Below are 15100 nucleotides of genomic sequence, written 5' to 3' on the forward strand. Positions count from 1 at the left end.
CAGTTTCCTTTGGATTCCCAGACCACTTGTTTCTTAGATGTCATGTTAATTCAGTTAATATTCATTTAACCTGTGACAGACTTTCCCCATACTGTTAAGTGTTTCTCTTGTGTTGAGGGCATGAGGTCTGTCTGTTCCTTGTGTCAGTATCTCTCATAAGTGGTTCTCTTTACTTACAGTGGGGAAGAACAGGCCTGTTAACTATAAGGAGGTATGTAGTTGGGTAGCTTCACTTCCATTTCCCTAATGCAGAACAGTGTGAGCAGAATTAACCTCTGATTCTGTAAACAGACACTTTTGTATTGGGTATAGTGTGGTAGAAACCTTTTTTTTTCTTTGAAGAAGTAGTTACAATTCTCTGTCATTAACACAAACACCTCCAACTTAGTGGCACTTCATTACCTCCCATTTAGCTCTTAAGTGCACAAATCTTGTGCAAATTTTTAGGGACTGAGACCATGTCAAAAGACTTTACCTCAGAACACTTTAGGAAAAAAACAAAATGTATTGCTCTCCCATCCCACAGAAAAATGACTATTAGATAATTTAGTCATGAAAAATCATGCCTTCACTCAAGCTGAATGAATGCAAAGAAACTGTACTTCCTCCTTCACCTGAAGTTTGGGTATGTATATACTGATGATTCCATGTTGCTCAGCAATAGGTTTGCAGATAAATTACACTAATGATAAACAGATTAATGAGAAACTCCTAAAACTGCATTTTAAATTTTTTTTAATTTTTTTGCTGGTGGAAAGGATTGCAGGTCTGTGTATGTCTCGAAGCTTTTTGACAGTATGTGTATATTGGCAAAAGTGATGTCTTAGAAGTTGGTTAAGACAAGTACTGGAAAAGCTTTGTTTGTTAATTTGTTCTACTTAATTTGTTTCACACCTTGAATTCTGTCCCTAGCTGACCTTTTTAGGATGATCCTAGACAAATCATTACTTCTCGGTTTTAAGTCCTCTGATGTGGAGGAATTGAGAACTGTGAGCCTTTGTTAGAAATTGGCTGTACTGGAAAAACATATTCTAGGGTTAAAATTTACAGCATATTATTTATGTGCCATAATTCCTCATCAGAATGTTATGGGGAGTGTTCACAGCATCTGCCTTTGACTTATTGCTTTACATCCCATTTTCTAAGAGCTTTAAGGAGAATTCTATTTCTAAAGAGTTGTATAATCCACTGCAGTATCAGCCCATAGTTGGAGAGGTGGGTGGGGAGAGAGATGAATGTTAACTTGCTCAGATTTGAGTGCCAGATTTCATAAGTTTGGCATGTGATTTAGCTTTTGTGTCACATGTGGTAGGGGTGTCCTCTGGCATGTTTTATCGTGTCCTTGATACATTTCTTGATGAATCTTGATAAATTTTCAGATGTTTTCTGGAGAAAGCTTAAAAGATTCATCTTCTGTTCCCCACTCTGGAAGTGATTTTGAAGCTCATTGCTAGCTATTTTATAGGGCTTCAGGTGTGAAGTCTCAGTCATCACTGTGATGCTCACAGACTAAAATCTAGTGAAAACCTCTTTTTTTCAATGTGCTTAGTTTCACATACACAAGAGGGTTTGTGTTAAGATAAGACTGCCTAATTTCTCAGTTTTCAAGACTGCTTATTCTGTATGTGTTTGGAGTTGGTTTTAGTCACATGTGTGACTTCCTGGACAAGCACACAGGAATTCTGAGATGCAGTGGCTGGAACCTGGAAGCATTGCTCTGTTGTAATATTTGCTCTCTGTTACCTGGTTATTGCTACTCTTAGAGACAGTGTTTGGCACAGTTAGAAACAGGGTGGTGTGAATATGCCACATCCTGGTCAGACAATAAATCAATGTACTGCAGAGTCACACCTTAACTCACTGTTGTTGCATATGTAGGCATGCTCTTTCTTGCAGCCACACCATTTGCTGCTTTTGCAGAAAAGTGTGCTGCTCTGGTTTTTCATTCTTTGCACTGTTCATTGGAGGCAGAAAAAGGTATCTTAAAACAGTCTGCTTGATTGAAACAAACTGATAGAGGAGCTTTGAAATTCTTTGGTTTTATGCTTGCTAGTTTACTTGCCTTGTTTTGAAAAGTAGTAGGTAAAGGAAAATTACGGAGGCTTAAAAAAACCAAAGCCACCAACCTGGAAATAAAGGCACAAAACACCTCGTTCATGAAGTGAAAAGGAGGACACTGGCAAGGTTCAAAAATTCTACAAGAAACAAAGAATAAAATTAAATTGTTATCTGTATGATAAAAGCTTCATAAATCAGGAATCACAGGTTGGTGTGTTTTGTTCTACCTGGTGTATTCAAGAATGTAATGGAATTATTTAGAGGTAACTTCTGTTTGAAAACTGGTTGTCAGATGTCCTTTCAAACCTTAAAAGTGTGTTTTACTGAACTGCCTAATCTTAATGTTTGGGCTTACCAGTGTCATAAAGTTTGGCTCTAATCTTCCCTTTATAATGATTGTTTGAATTTCTATCTCAGATATTGTATAGGATTTAGAGCTCCCACTTCCTGAGGCTTAAGGAACTTCAATGGAAAGTAGCTAATACTGATTCACAATTGAGTAATCTGCATGCACATGCAGTTTAATCTACTTTCAGTATGTGTGTTTTTGTTTATTTGGATTAATATTTTCTGGACCAGCCTTAAGACTAAAGGGATCTCTTTTTAATAACCTAATATGTCCACATGGTTTTCAGATATAAAGGGGCTCAGCATTTCTCCTTGAGGCTGTTAAATCTGAACTTCACCTACATAGAAATTTACTTCATGTCTTTAGAATCTGTTTTACATACAGGGAACTGTATGTTCTTCTGTAAGTGAAATTTTGGGGCATTTTGGTTAAGAACCAGAACTTCCTGTAACAGTATAATGCTGAACTACTTAGTAGCTATATGCAGAGTCTAATTTTTACTTCAGTTTCATTGACAGTGTTTTTGATGCTTTTTTCCTCAACAGCTAGTTAGAAGGATGGTTCAAGAGTTAGAAAGATGGTCTAAGAGAAGCTAGTCACTGATTATTTGGTGGAAGATGTCCTAAAAAACTGTTTCTCACAGTCTTCTATCAACAATTGAGCTGCTTATAGACTTTTTTTAAATTCTTTTTTCCCCAAGACTAGAAAATTGGAGATTAGAGCAAATGCTGGCAGGTATACTGGAGTCATGTAGGAGTTTGTAGTGTGCATGCTATTGCCCTATCTTTTTGCTTATGCTCGTACTCGGATTTGCTGATCTGTCTCCCTCTAGCTACATCATTGGTCAAATAATTTTTTGAAAATATTTTGAAAATTGAATTTATATAAAGTCAAATACCTGTTTCTAAAATGTTCAACAAATATTTGATTACCATCAAAGGCATCTGTGCTGAGGACACAGGATAACAGAGTATGACCTCAAAGGAGAAGCTGGGCTCATCTTGTTTTGAAATGGGTAGGTGAGGGCATAAGAAGGGCTTTACTTTGTAAGTAAGCTCCCATGCTGTTCTTTACTCTGAAGAACATATTCACACTGAAAATATTTTCAGCAGTTCAGGCAGGCCAAAGAGGAGCTTTGGAACTTTCTCCACGCTCCAAAAGCAAGGAACCAAGAAAATTATATGGTGAGCAGACTTAAGGCTATCAGTCATATTCAGTGCTTGTAAGATAGCGGGGGAGGTCAGGTTATCCCTAGTTTTTTTTTCTTCTGGCATCAGTGTTGTTTACCCTGTTTTGTAGAACAACTGTGACATCTGCTGCCATAGTGCATAAATGTGTATGAGTAATCAGAAAAGTCGGTTCAGAACCTTGAATAAGTGTATGGTCCTAAAATGCTCAAAAGCTCATCACCAGCTTACTCTGAGACAATAGTCCTGAAGTATATGTATTGTAGGAATGCTAACATAGAAGTCTGATCCATAATGGCAAACCAACAAGGAAATGAAGTTTCAGGTAGTCTCATCTAAAGAGAATATCTTTGCTTATGCAGAACTGTTCATTTAGTACTGTGTATCAAATAACTCACGATCCAGAAATATTGCACTGGTCTGCCTCCTATCTTTCAAACAGATAACAATAAAATAGGTCATCTTTTGTTGAGGTGCTATAAATCCAGTGTTTTTGAGATACCTGTATAATCCTTCAATTGCTTATAGTTATTGCAAGTTGAGTGTTTAATCAGCTTAGTCAAGTACACATAGAAGCCTGATAGTTCCAAAAGTTTATCAGTGTAATAAATTTTAAATAGAATTACACTTTCAGATTAATTTTTATACTGAGTATTTTCCTCTTCATGTTGAGGGTTTCTTCTAAGACAAAGATAAGCAGCTTTTAGGTTTCTAGCTCTGTCTTAAGTTGGGGCTGCAGCATAGGCTTTAGAATCTTCCATACGTGTCAAGGACAATTGCCTGATCTACAGGTTTAGGATTTTTCTGCCATCAGATTGTTCTAGGAAGCTTCCATTTACAATAGAAGGTCTCTTAAACTCGTCTTCCTTATGTAGTCAGTGGTCTTGCACACTTGGCTGAATGCTTGCCTGCAGAAGATTATATCAGATTATATCTACTGTTCCTCCGTGTCTGAGTCTAAACACCACAAGGTACTATACAGTTTCTTTAACACCTTCAAATTTGCCCTGGAAACAGACTTTTGTCCTGTATATTATGACATTTCTTTACGATATTGACAAGCCTGGCCTGTGGGGCTTGGGAGGAGTAAGTTGGTATTTACTGAACTGCTAAAAATGAGGCTGAAACAAGATAACTGAAATGTGTAACTGGTTCTTCATGCACGTTATTCTAACGTTGTGACTCTCTAGGGTTCAAATAAACAATGTAAAATTGACTTATGAAACTTTTAACTTATTTTGAGATAAAATACTCTTTAATCAATTTTTGACTTGGACTGCCAGCAGAAGCAGTCTTTTAACTTGCTTTTGAGAGACAGTTAAGCATTGGGTTTTGTTTGTTAAATAAAACCAGGGACCTTCTTGACATAGGTGATATGTCAGTTGTGACAGTTCACCCCTTGATAGAAAAATGTCATCTCCTTTTATTGCCTCAAAAACTTCAGCATTTCCTGTGTACTTAATTTATCAAGGAAGGTTCATGAAATAGTGAGCAAAAGAAGACAAAATCTTAGCCTGGAAAAGAATTCTCCAATAAACTTGATTACTGATTGCTTCTACTGAGTAACTCATAATTTTAGAGGTTGGTGTTGAACATTTAAATCCTTCAGCTAGAGCAGTGATACAGCCTTACTGTTGTGGGGTTTTTTGGGTTTTTTATGTCTCTCTGGCCTTGACTGTTCTGAAGATCCACATGCAACATGTGGGCAGTGAAAGAATAGTATAGAATATTTCAGTTGGAAGGGACCTACAACGATCATCTAGTCCAACTACCGTCAAGTCTATGGCCTTGACTTCTCTGGGTCAGATCTGGAGAACATTAATAGAATTCCACTTTCACGTGTGGTCATTAACGAAAAAGCTCAGATTTAGAAATGATGTTGCTTTTTTGCATTATGTACTTGTCCTGGTTTAACCAGGATAGGATTAAGTTTCCCCAGCAGAGGGGGGGAGCTCTAGCCGGGTTATTCAGATACCTTGCAGACGTCACATCCTGGCAGGTCACATTTTCCTGGCGCGGGAGCGCGGTGCACTCGGTTTTGTACATCGTGCTTCAAACTGCTGTATTTGGTAGCTATTTTGCTCTGTTCATTGCTATCACTATTACTGTTATTGTTGTTGTTGTTTGTTGTGTTGCTATTGCACTGTTGTATTAAACCTTTCCTTATTTCGGTCTTGGGGCTTTGTATTTCATTCCCTTTGTGGAGGAGGGGCAGCGGCCGCGTGGTCTCAGACCCCAGCAGGGGCTAAACCACCACAGTACTGAATTTACTGGTGTCATGTTGGTTTAAAGAGAAGCAATTGTTCTGAGTAGACTTGTTGACTTTTGCAGTCCAAATGTAGATTTCTGTTGACAGTCATCCTCTTGGAGTTCCTTTTTGCACCTTTAAAGTCTGTTTCCAAAATACAGTGCTGGGAAGGAAATGCTAGTGACAATTTTGTTCCAGTGTCTTAACCACCTTGGAATTACATAAATACGTTCTGCTGACTTAAAAGCCTTTGTACGCTAAAAGGCATGTATAAAACCTGACTAGGCACTGAACAATTGAAAGGACTTAAGTATGGATGTTTGAGCTGCTTTTGAGATGGTTTTCATTTTTCCGTAATAGTGATACCATTGGTCATTGCTGTAGACTTTAATACTATTTTTGGTTTGTTTTTTGTGACTTGTAATTTTCTGCTCACTGTATGGCATCTTTGTTTTTCTACTGTGAAGGTCATCAACCATCACAGTTCTGGGAACAAATTAATGGAGTTGGGAAGGATTGTAGTTATATTTCATGCTGTGCTGGTATGTCTTAAAACAAAACTGAAAACAGTCAATCTCCCCCAGTACACAATGTTTGTAATTACTGTGAACATTTTATCAGTGAACTGGATATTTATTCAATTCCTGATAAGCTTCAGCAGCACATGAAGCAACTCTTCTGTGAAACTTGCACAAAATGTCTAAATGTCTTTCTAAATTTGTAAAGTCCTTAGGATTCAAGATCTGTAACTGTGAAGAATCACTATTATACAGCTTAAAGCTAGATTTCCTCCAGTTCATAGTTTTAGCTCAAACTCTACCATTCTAACAGTTTAATGAATTTCTTTAGCAGGCAACTGGTGGTATTTGCATGTGTTTCTAATGCTTAAAAAAAAAAAATTCAACATATTGTGAATTGGTACCTGCATTGTGTAAGAACCCTACAGCTCATAGTATATCATTGTTCTTTAAACTTTTTCATACTAGGAGTTTAAAATCTAATTGTATTCATGTACTGCAGCAGTATTAGTGTGATTAAATCCATCCAAAGCTGCATCTTGATGCAGCAGCATCTTTAAAAATTGTTAATATTTTTCATCCAGTTTCATTCTTTAAATGTATTTGTCCAATCAGTCAACAGGTCCATAAATTAGAATAACTTGTAATGGATACTGCTGGTTTTGTGTAAAGAAAATGAAGATAAATGACAGTTTTTTGAAGACCTTTCTTTTTTTTTGTTCTCCAATTAAAAAGTAGAAGATGAGAAGCATCGAGTCAGGTTTTAGACAATGTTTGAAGCTTCTTGCAAAGCTAGCAATAAGCCCTGTGGTTATCTGGGAAGGATGTATCTTTACCTCAGAGAAGCTGCCTAGCATATCCTTTAGGGTGCAAGGGTTTCTCTTTTTTTTTAACTCTTAAGTAGTTGTGAGGAACAAAACTGTTTTCTTCTCGAGAAGTAGGTGGCATTAATTTGCTTCCCCAGAAAAATGGTTGTTTCTAGATGACTGCAAAACACAAGAAACTGTATAAAGTTGCTTAAATATAAAGATCCTTTAAAAACAAATGAGAAAACACTTTTTCTTACAAAAAATGGAGAGTAAGCTTAAATACGAAGGAGAAAATTTACCACTTCTTTTCCCTCTCATTTTAGGGTACGGTCAATGGTGTGCTGCTAGTGACGCCAAATAATATAATGTTTGATCCTCATAAAATGGATCCTCTGGTCCAAGAGAACGGCTGTGAAGAGTATGGCATCATGTGTCCAATGGAAGAAGTGATGTCAGCTGCTCTGTATAAGGAAATTGTGGACAGCAAAATTAAGGATTCATTAACCATGTAAGATAGAATAGTATTTTTAAAGCATTGAGTAAATATGAACTGTAGCCATATTGCTGACCATACAAAACTATCAAATCCATTTTTTTCTGTTTTCCTTTTTAAGAACATCAAAGATTGACTTGGAAAAGACCCTTGAGAACTTGCTCTACCTTAAGTTCTCACATACTACATAGAAAAAATCTTCTTCTATATATATGGATTCTAATTTTCTCCAATAGCCTCTTTTAAAAATCAGTGTATAGCAAGAGGTACCACACCACTTCCTTTGCCACTTCCCCACTGTGAAAACAGTAACAGATGTGTTTGATTCTTCAGTAATCTAAAAACTGTTGTACAGAATAGAGAATTCCAACTTAAACAGCTTTAAACAATCTTTATTGTTTGCTATCTTCCACTTGCTTCTCAAACTCTTGTTGCTGTGATAAACTGTCATAAGACTAATTTTTTGAGATTCATGTGTATTTTTATGGAATTAAGAGTATATTTTGTTCCCCCCTTGGCTAGGGGTGGAACTGCATATTTGCCTTTGGGTGCAACCTTGTTTGGGTGAACAGAGTGAATTTTGGTCAGTGAGCTTTAATCACTGCTGTTTGGCATGATGGTCATTTAAAGGTGACTTTAAACAGCATTATGAAAGATCTTTGTTTCATTCTGTTGCCTAATTTTTATACTGTCCTCAGAAATAGGATAAATTCTAACATTAAACCCAAAAGGGATTTAAAAAAAATTTAAAAGAATCATGTCACCTTTACCTATCACAGCCCATAAAGCACAAACATTTGCAGACTACCTTGACTATCTAACTGCAAGGAAGTGGATTCCTTTAACCAAGGTAGAGTTGTCTGTATGTATGAGAGAATAAAGCTGTTTGCCTAATGTGCAACTCTTAAAAAATGCAACCATTTTAAGGTGTAAAGATACTCAGTAACTCCAAAAAATGCCCTTTTACAGTTCTTGCAGGTAATATGCTAAGCACATCTTTCTTGATAATCTTAAATATCTGGATGCTCAGAAGAAGTAACTTGTCTTGTACCGTTTTTAAGCTCAGATACAGCAGAGACCTAGTAGTAAACTGGTATCTTGTCATGGTTTTGTTTGCTGCATGAAGTCATGTGTTTCTTGAAAGAGCAACTACTGTTTGTATTACTATAGTAGTACTTCTAGGGCTTTTGATGTAGAATGATGATGCCTTCAGTGTGATTGCTTTCTGGAAGTTTATTTTCCAGATTGAGTTTTAAAAAGTTGCTTGTAGTTCCTAGTTCAATTGATGTATACTGTAAGTAATGCGATCATGAAAATTAGATAATCCTTTTTAATCTACCTGTTTGAATCATAACACTGCAGTTGCAAAACAAGTCTTTTTCCTAGCATGTTTAGTTTCTTAATGACTTACAAATTTACCTTCCATGCCCTGTTGACTTTTGTGCTCTTGTAGCATTTTCTGGTTTGTTTTGTTTATAATATAAATTCATATTGAATGAAAACATGTCTAATAATAAAAGGTCACACTGTGTGTTCAGAGCTCTGTATGTCCAATTTGATTCATCTTTCTTGTCAACTTTATAAACTATTACATGGCATACTAACTTCTAGCGTTTTCTTCAGTCCCAGCACTTTTGTGCCTTAATCTTACCAAAATTTGAGGAATGTTTTTAAATTTTGGGGAAAATAAAATTTGAATTTCTTAAGTTGGTAACCAGAATTCCAACAGCTACAGCTAGATCTGACAAGACCTGTGTGTCTCAAGGTATTTGAGACTTAAATCACGTTTTCCCACTGTTTTTTTCTAAATGGTTCCACTGTTATAACAAACCCTTTTCTTGTCCCAATTTTGCCAACTGTCAAACCTGTTTAAACTTGGAAAAACAATCTGAATACTGAAGATTATTGATATATTGGAAACTGAACAAAACTGATGGATTCTTTCCTGCTTAAAACTGCAGTTTCATGTTGTATGGTTTCTATATATAAGCCACAATCTATGCTGAAACAGGAAAAAATTATATCTGAAAATATACAGATTTTTTATGGATTTCATGAATCTTAGATTGTACTTCTCAAAAAAACACCTATTAATAGCATAATCCTGAAAAATTAAGGTAATATCCCAGGCTAGTAGGTGATAAATCCTGAACTCTATTCCACATGCTTTGTAAGCAGAATTAGACATCAACACAAGCTTAGTATCAGCTTCATGTTAACACTTGGATAAGAGCGTGCAGATCCTGAATTTTTGCGATGTCTCAGTAATATGACCTAACTGAATAAAAAGTTTTGTAGAAATGTGCACTGGATTTATCCTCCTTCAAGATGGGAGAATTAAGGTATGAGCTTCTTAAAAGCATTTAATATAGGTAATGGAAGATATAAGGTGCTTGTGGTAGCAAGGGAGTTGGCATTGAGAACTCTAGTCAAAAGTATATTTAAACATGAGAAATTTGTTATGAAGACTGTACTGCTCAGTTTTTTTGACAACACTTGAAAAGCTTGTCATGTAGCTACAGTTCAGTCATAGTATGAGTTTTGCATCATTAAGTTACTTTATAGTTATAACATGTTTACAGTTCCCTTGTAGTCCTCCTCTTCTGAAACTCGTAGAAATTCTGGTTAGCTTATTTCGAAAAGCAGGTTTGAATAAGATTATTTCCTTTGGGGAAAGTAAGTTCTTTTATGCTTTCTTTTTTCTTACATTAGTTATGAACACCTGATGTCTGCTCTTAAATTTGTTCAGTTGTACGAAGTAGTTTAGGATTCATTTTGCCTAATGGTGGTATCCTCAAAGTAAAGTACCTGACAGGTGAAGACACTAATCACTGTTAGGTATTTCCTATGGGCAGAATGGTAAGATCTACCTTGATAGTTCCTGCTGTTCTGCACTGACGAGCTTAGATAGTTAATGTTAGACCAAATGATTTCTGCCATTCATTTCTTACCACTGAGCTAGGTGTCAGCTTCATAATAGGATGGGATAAGACTATACAATTGTACTGGTGTCTTTGGTAGACAAATCTTAAAGGATTTTGGAGGGTTTCCATCTTTAGATATTATGGTTGTGAATAGCTTTTTGTTGTTTTTCCCCTGTTTTTTATTTTATTTTTACGCTATAAGCATCTCAAACGATCCTGTTGGTTTTATAGGAGAGCTTCTACTTGCAAAAGTAATGTCCTGAAGTTGGGAAATCCTATCTATGTCGTACTGGCAAAAGGTCCACCATAAGCTCACTGTTACAAGAACATATTTTATGCTTGTTTCTTATAGCTGATGCTCTGGATTAAGTTGGCTTTAGTTTTTGGGGTTTGGTTTTGGTTTTTTTTTTTAATAGCACCCTTAAATTTTTTTCAACGTTAAACAAAACTTAGTAAAGAAAAGAGCTTGATGGAAAAGTCACCTGCTATAACATTCTTATTTGTTCAACAGAGATGTAGAACAGCTGTCTGTAAGGGAACTTTGCCATTCCAAGAAAGTTGCAAAGAGCAATACAGATGAAATGGATTCCAGGACTCGGGATACAGGCAACGACAGTGCTAGTACTGCCCCTAGGAGCACAGAGGAGTCTCTTTCAGAAGATGTCTTCACAGAATCAGAACTCTCTCCAATACGTGAGGAACTTGTTTCTTCAGATGAGCTTCGACAAGACAAATCTTCTGGAGCATCATCAGAATCTGTCCAAACAATAAACCAGACTAGTGCTGAATGTTTAACAATCATTTCAGACTCAAATGAAGCTGCCAGTGACTTAAAACCCAGTGCCGAAATGGTTGTAAATGTTAAACAGTTTGGTACCCACAGCTTAGGTTCAGAAAGTGCTGAGATGTCTCTAAAGAAGGGACAAGAACCTAGTGAAAATGTTGCATATGGCCTCCAGCAGTCTTTGCAAGGATCACATGGTAGTGAAGGGCATGATAAAGAGAAAGAAGTGGGCGACAGTCAAGATTCCTCACTAGGAAAAGAACCAGGAGAGAGTAAGGCAGGAGAGGAATGTCCATGTTGTGAAGATACCACTGAATCTGAAAAGGAGACAACTAGCAAAGGAAAAATAGTGAGAGAGCGAACGCAAGACTCAGAGACAGAAGTTGAGGAGCTCCGCAAACTCTGGAAGACCCACACTATGCAACAAACCAAACAACAAAGAGAAAACATGCAACAGGATTCACAAAAAGAAATTAGTCAGAAAACTGTAACTTCAGGAGATGGGCAATTAGAAGGTAAGTCAGTATTTGTGTGTTAGCCTTGAGACTTACAATGTATCTCCCTCAACTCATCAGAATTTTAGTGGTTTTTCATTCTGTAGAACACATGTCCCTATATGTTGCTTATACTTCTCATTGGCTTGAAGATATACTTGAGTTATATTTTATATAAAATACTCTCAGGAAACTGAAAACATGGATGCTTTTGTTACTGTCATTTTTCTTCACTGAAATTATATCTGTGATTGTATTAAAACACAGTATCTTTGTATGGGAGATTTAAATGAGCCTGTAAAATTAGATCCATGACAGTCACTGTAGAGCTCAAAATTAAAAATTTGCCTTAGCAGTCAGCTGTCACTTAAATTTTGGTCCCAGTGTATGTGTGTATGGATGAATTTCAGGGAATTAATTTCATCTTACTTACAAAGCATGTCTACCTTGTGGTTAAGGTTTATGATGTGAACAATAAACACTGGAGGCTTAACACTGATAGTTTCAGAACTTTGTTTCACTGGCATCTTGTCATACTTTTGTGCTGTCTAGAACAAGGTTGAGCACACAAAAAAACATATCTCAGGATAAATAATAGCTAGGTGGTAAGAAACTACTGCTATGAATATGGGGAACAGCTAGGCTTATTTCTTGAGTACCTTTACTCCTCTGCAAAGATCAGGCTGTAGGATTGTTAGTTGGAAGTTATCTTGAAAGTCTATTGACGTTACTCAATTCATAAAAAATCGTATCTTAAAGATGTTTCTGCATGTGTTTGATTTTGCTTTCTAAAAAATTCATAGGTCACTTTCTGATACCTTGCCATATTAATAATGGAGATAAACTAATTGTTTTAATTGTACGATATTTTGGGGGCTAGAAAGAAAACATCTATAATGTCTGTCACAAACTAATAGATTATATGTGAAGTGCATTTGAAGGTGATTGTTTATGTTAATAACTGAAAAGTTGAGGCTGTGTTGAATAGAGGTATATTATTCAGTTGACAGAAATTCATCTTATACTTCAGAATCTGATATAGTTTGGGGTTGGTTTTTTCTCCTTCTGTTGAGAAAGTAACTGAATTTTGAAATTCGAAGCAAATTAATAGTTGCATTGTTCTGTGATAAGTTTGGCTTTTATGCCAAAATCTTAGAGGAAATCCTCTGGCAAAAATGTCAGCTAGCAGTAGTTGTTGGTTGTGACTTCAAAAATGTAAGCAGAAGTGTTCTTTGCCACAGTTGCTGCTTTCTTTTTTTTTACAATTAAATATTATTTGTAAGTCAGTTGTATTAGATGCTTTATTTTTCGTTTCCTAAAAGATTGTATCATTGAGTAACACTGCATGTTTTTCATGCAGAATGATCTGTACAGTCACACAATATGTACTTACATATTCAAAATAAGTGTCTGCATACAGTCAGACAGAGGGGTGCTAGCTAGAAACCTTCTGCACATGGTCCTACAGCCTCACTGAACGTTGTGGAGTTAAATTAGAAAGAAAAATCATCTTAAAATAATAATTTTTTTGAGAACTGTGCCAATGACTTCAGTCCAACTTCAGTTGGAATTATTGTATGTTTCTTATTTTTGCATGTTATATTAGCAGAATGCAAATCTAAATTATGAATTAATATTTCTCAATCTAAATAGATGTGGTGAAGCTTCTACTGGCTTTGTCTACAGGCAAGTTTAAATAGAGCCAAGGTAAAAGCATAGATCTATTGCTTAACTCTTGAAGGTCACCAAAGACTAAATATGACAGGTCTATTAACAGTAGATCACTAAAAAACACTAGGTCATTAAATTGAGGCACTGTAAATACTTATCCTGTCTATTGGACAAAAACTCTGAAGCAGTCATACTATGAGTTTTATATCATTAAGTTACGTAGATAGGTCTTTATCTTATTCTCTGTTGTGGGAGTTTGTAGTATCTAGGTTTTGGGAACTACCTTTTGTTGATCTTCAGAGGTCAAATGTTTCCAAGTTTGGATTAATGATCATTTTGTCTTGAATGTTGAACAGGTGATGCAATGTAACTTGATAACTGTGAGTAGTCTAGAATAGCTAAAAAGGCCTCCCTTGGAATTTTTTTTTATCCAGGAGACTCTTATATTCTCTTCTATTTTTACAGACACTCACATTTAACCACTGGACTGAAATAAAAGCTAAATGTTGTTGATACTTTGGAGAAGTTACACTGGCCTATAGTTTTGTGTATGTATAAACAAGCTGAAATACCATTAAAGATAACTTGTCTGTTTGCTGCTTGTTAGCTGGAGATTGAAAGGAAGATTGAAAGGAAGAAAAGGCATGACATACAGTAGCCGTTGTTAAAATATTTTTTCTGATTAATTCTGTATCAAATATACCAAAATATATTGGAGAACACACCAAGAAAAAGAGCATCTCAAAAGAGATCTGAGGGCAGGGCTAAGTTGTTTGTTTTCATTCTCTCTGCTAGCCAGAACTAAATCTCACTCATTTTCTTTTTTAAGGTATGGTACAAATCCCACTTTTCTGTCTGTCAGAAGTTCTAGACTGCTGTATCTGAAGGACCGAAATTCCAAATATCAGATCATTTTAAGAATACTTGTTTAATACTGCAACAAATTTTGTGTGCCAGTCCTATCAAAGAGGGTTTTTTGTTTGTTTTGGGTTTTTAATCTGACAATTTACATTTGAGTTTACAGACTTATAAACTATGTCTAAATCATGCATATTATGACTATTTGTACTATACTGTATACTGCAGGTATAATTCTAAAATATTGTAACTGAAAATTAGGAGGCACACATTTAAATGTTTACTGAAAAAAACATTTTGTGGAACAATGCTATCCAGACTTTATGGTGAAAATCTGATTGAGAAAAAAATACAGTAGAGATGTTTATAGATCAAGAAGGTGATGTTTTCTGTGCTTAGTGTATCTGTAGTCTATGTAGAGACTGAAGGAGAACTTCAGCTGTAAAGAAAAGATGAGTATCCTAGAAAATTGGAACTCTGTATGTACATGTAACACCAGAGGTAGGCTAAATTTTTTGTTGTCATAGCTGATCATAAGAGCTCTTAAATTTGTATTATCCTTCCTTGCTTTAAAGAGCCTGTTGTGACTTTCTAGGATTTGAGCAATTAATCTAGCAAATAAATAATTTTTGAAAGGTTACTTCCTTTACCTTGTGCTGATTTGACAATCCAGACCTTGAGGGTAATCATATAATTCTATTAGTTCA

The 15100-nt window shown here is 35.8% G+C and overlaps 1 protein-coding gene across 10 annotated transcripts in view; it reads left to right on the forward strand.

The window, feature by feature from the left end:
• OXR1 (oxidation resistance 1) overlaps positions 1-15100 on the forward strand; it is a 292999-nt gene that overhangs the window by 237892 nt on the left and 40007 nt on the right. For all 10 annotated transcript variants that reach the window (XM_074886459.1, XM_074886475.1, XM_074886465.1 and 7 more), the window contains 2 exons: positions 7493-7677; positions 11098-11885. In XM_074886459.1, coding sequence (XP_074742560.1) covers positions 7493-7677; positions 11098-11885 — 973 coding nt within the window. The remainder of the gene's footprint in view (positions 1-7492; positions 7678-11097; positions 11886-15100) is intronic.

The sequence above is a fragment of the Strix uralensis genome, chromosome 1 (genome assembly GCF_047716275.1).
Source record: "Strix uralensis isolate ZFMK-TIS-50842 chromosome 1, bStrUra1, whole genome shotgun sequence".
In the NCBI taxonomy this organism is placed as follows: Eukaryota; Metazoa; Chordata; class Aves; order Strigiformes; family Strigidae; genus Strix; species Strix uralensis.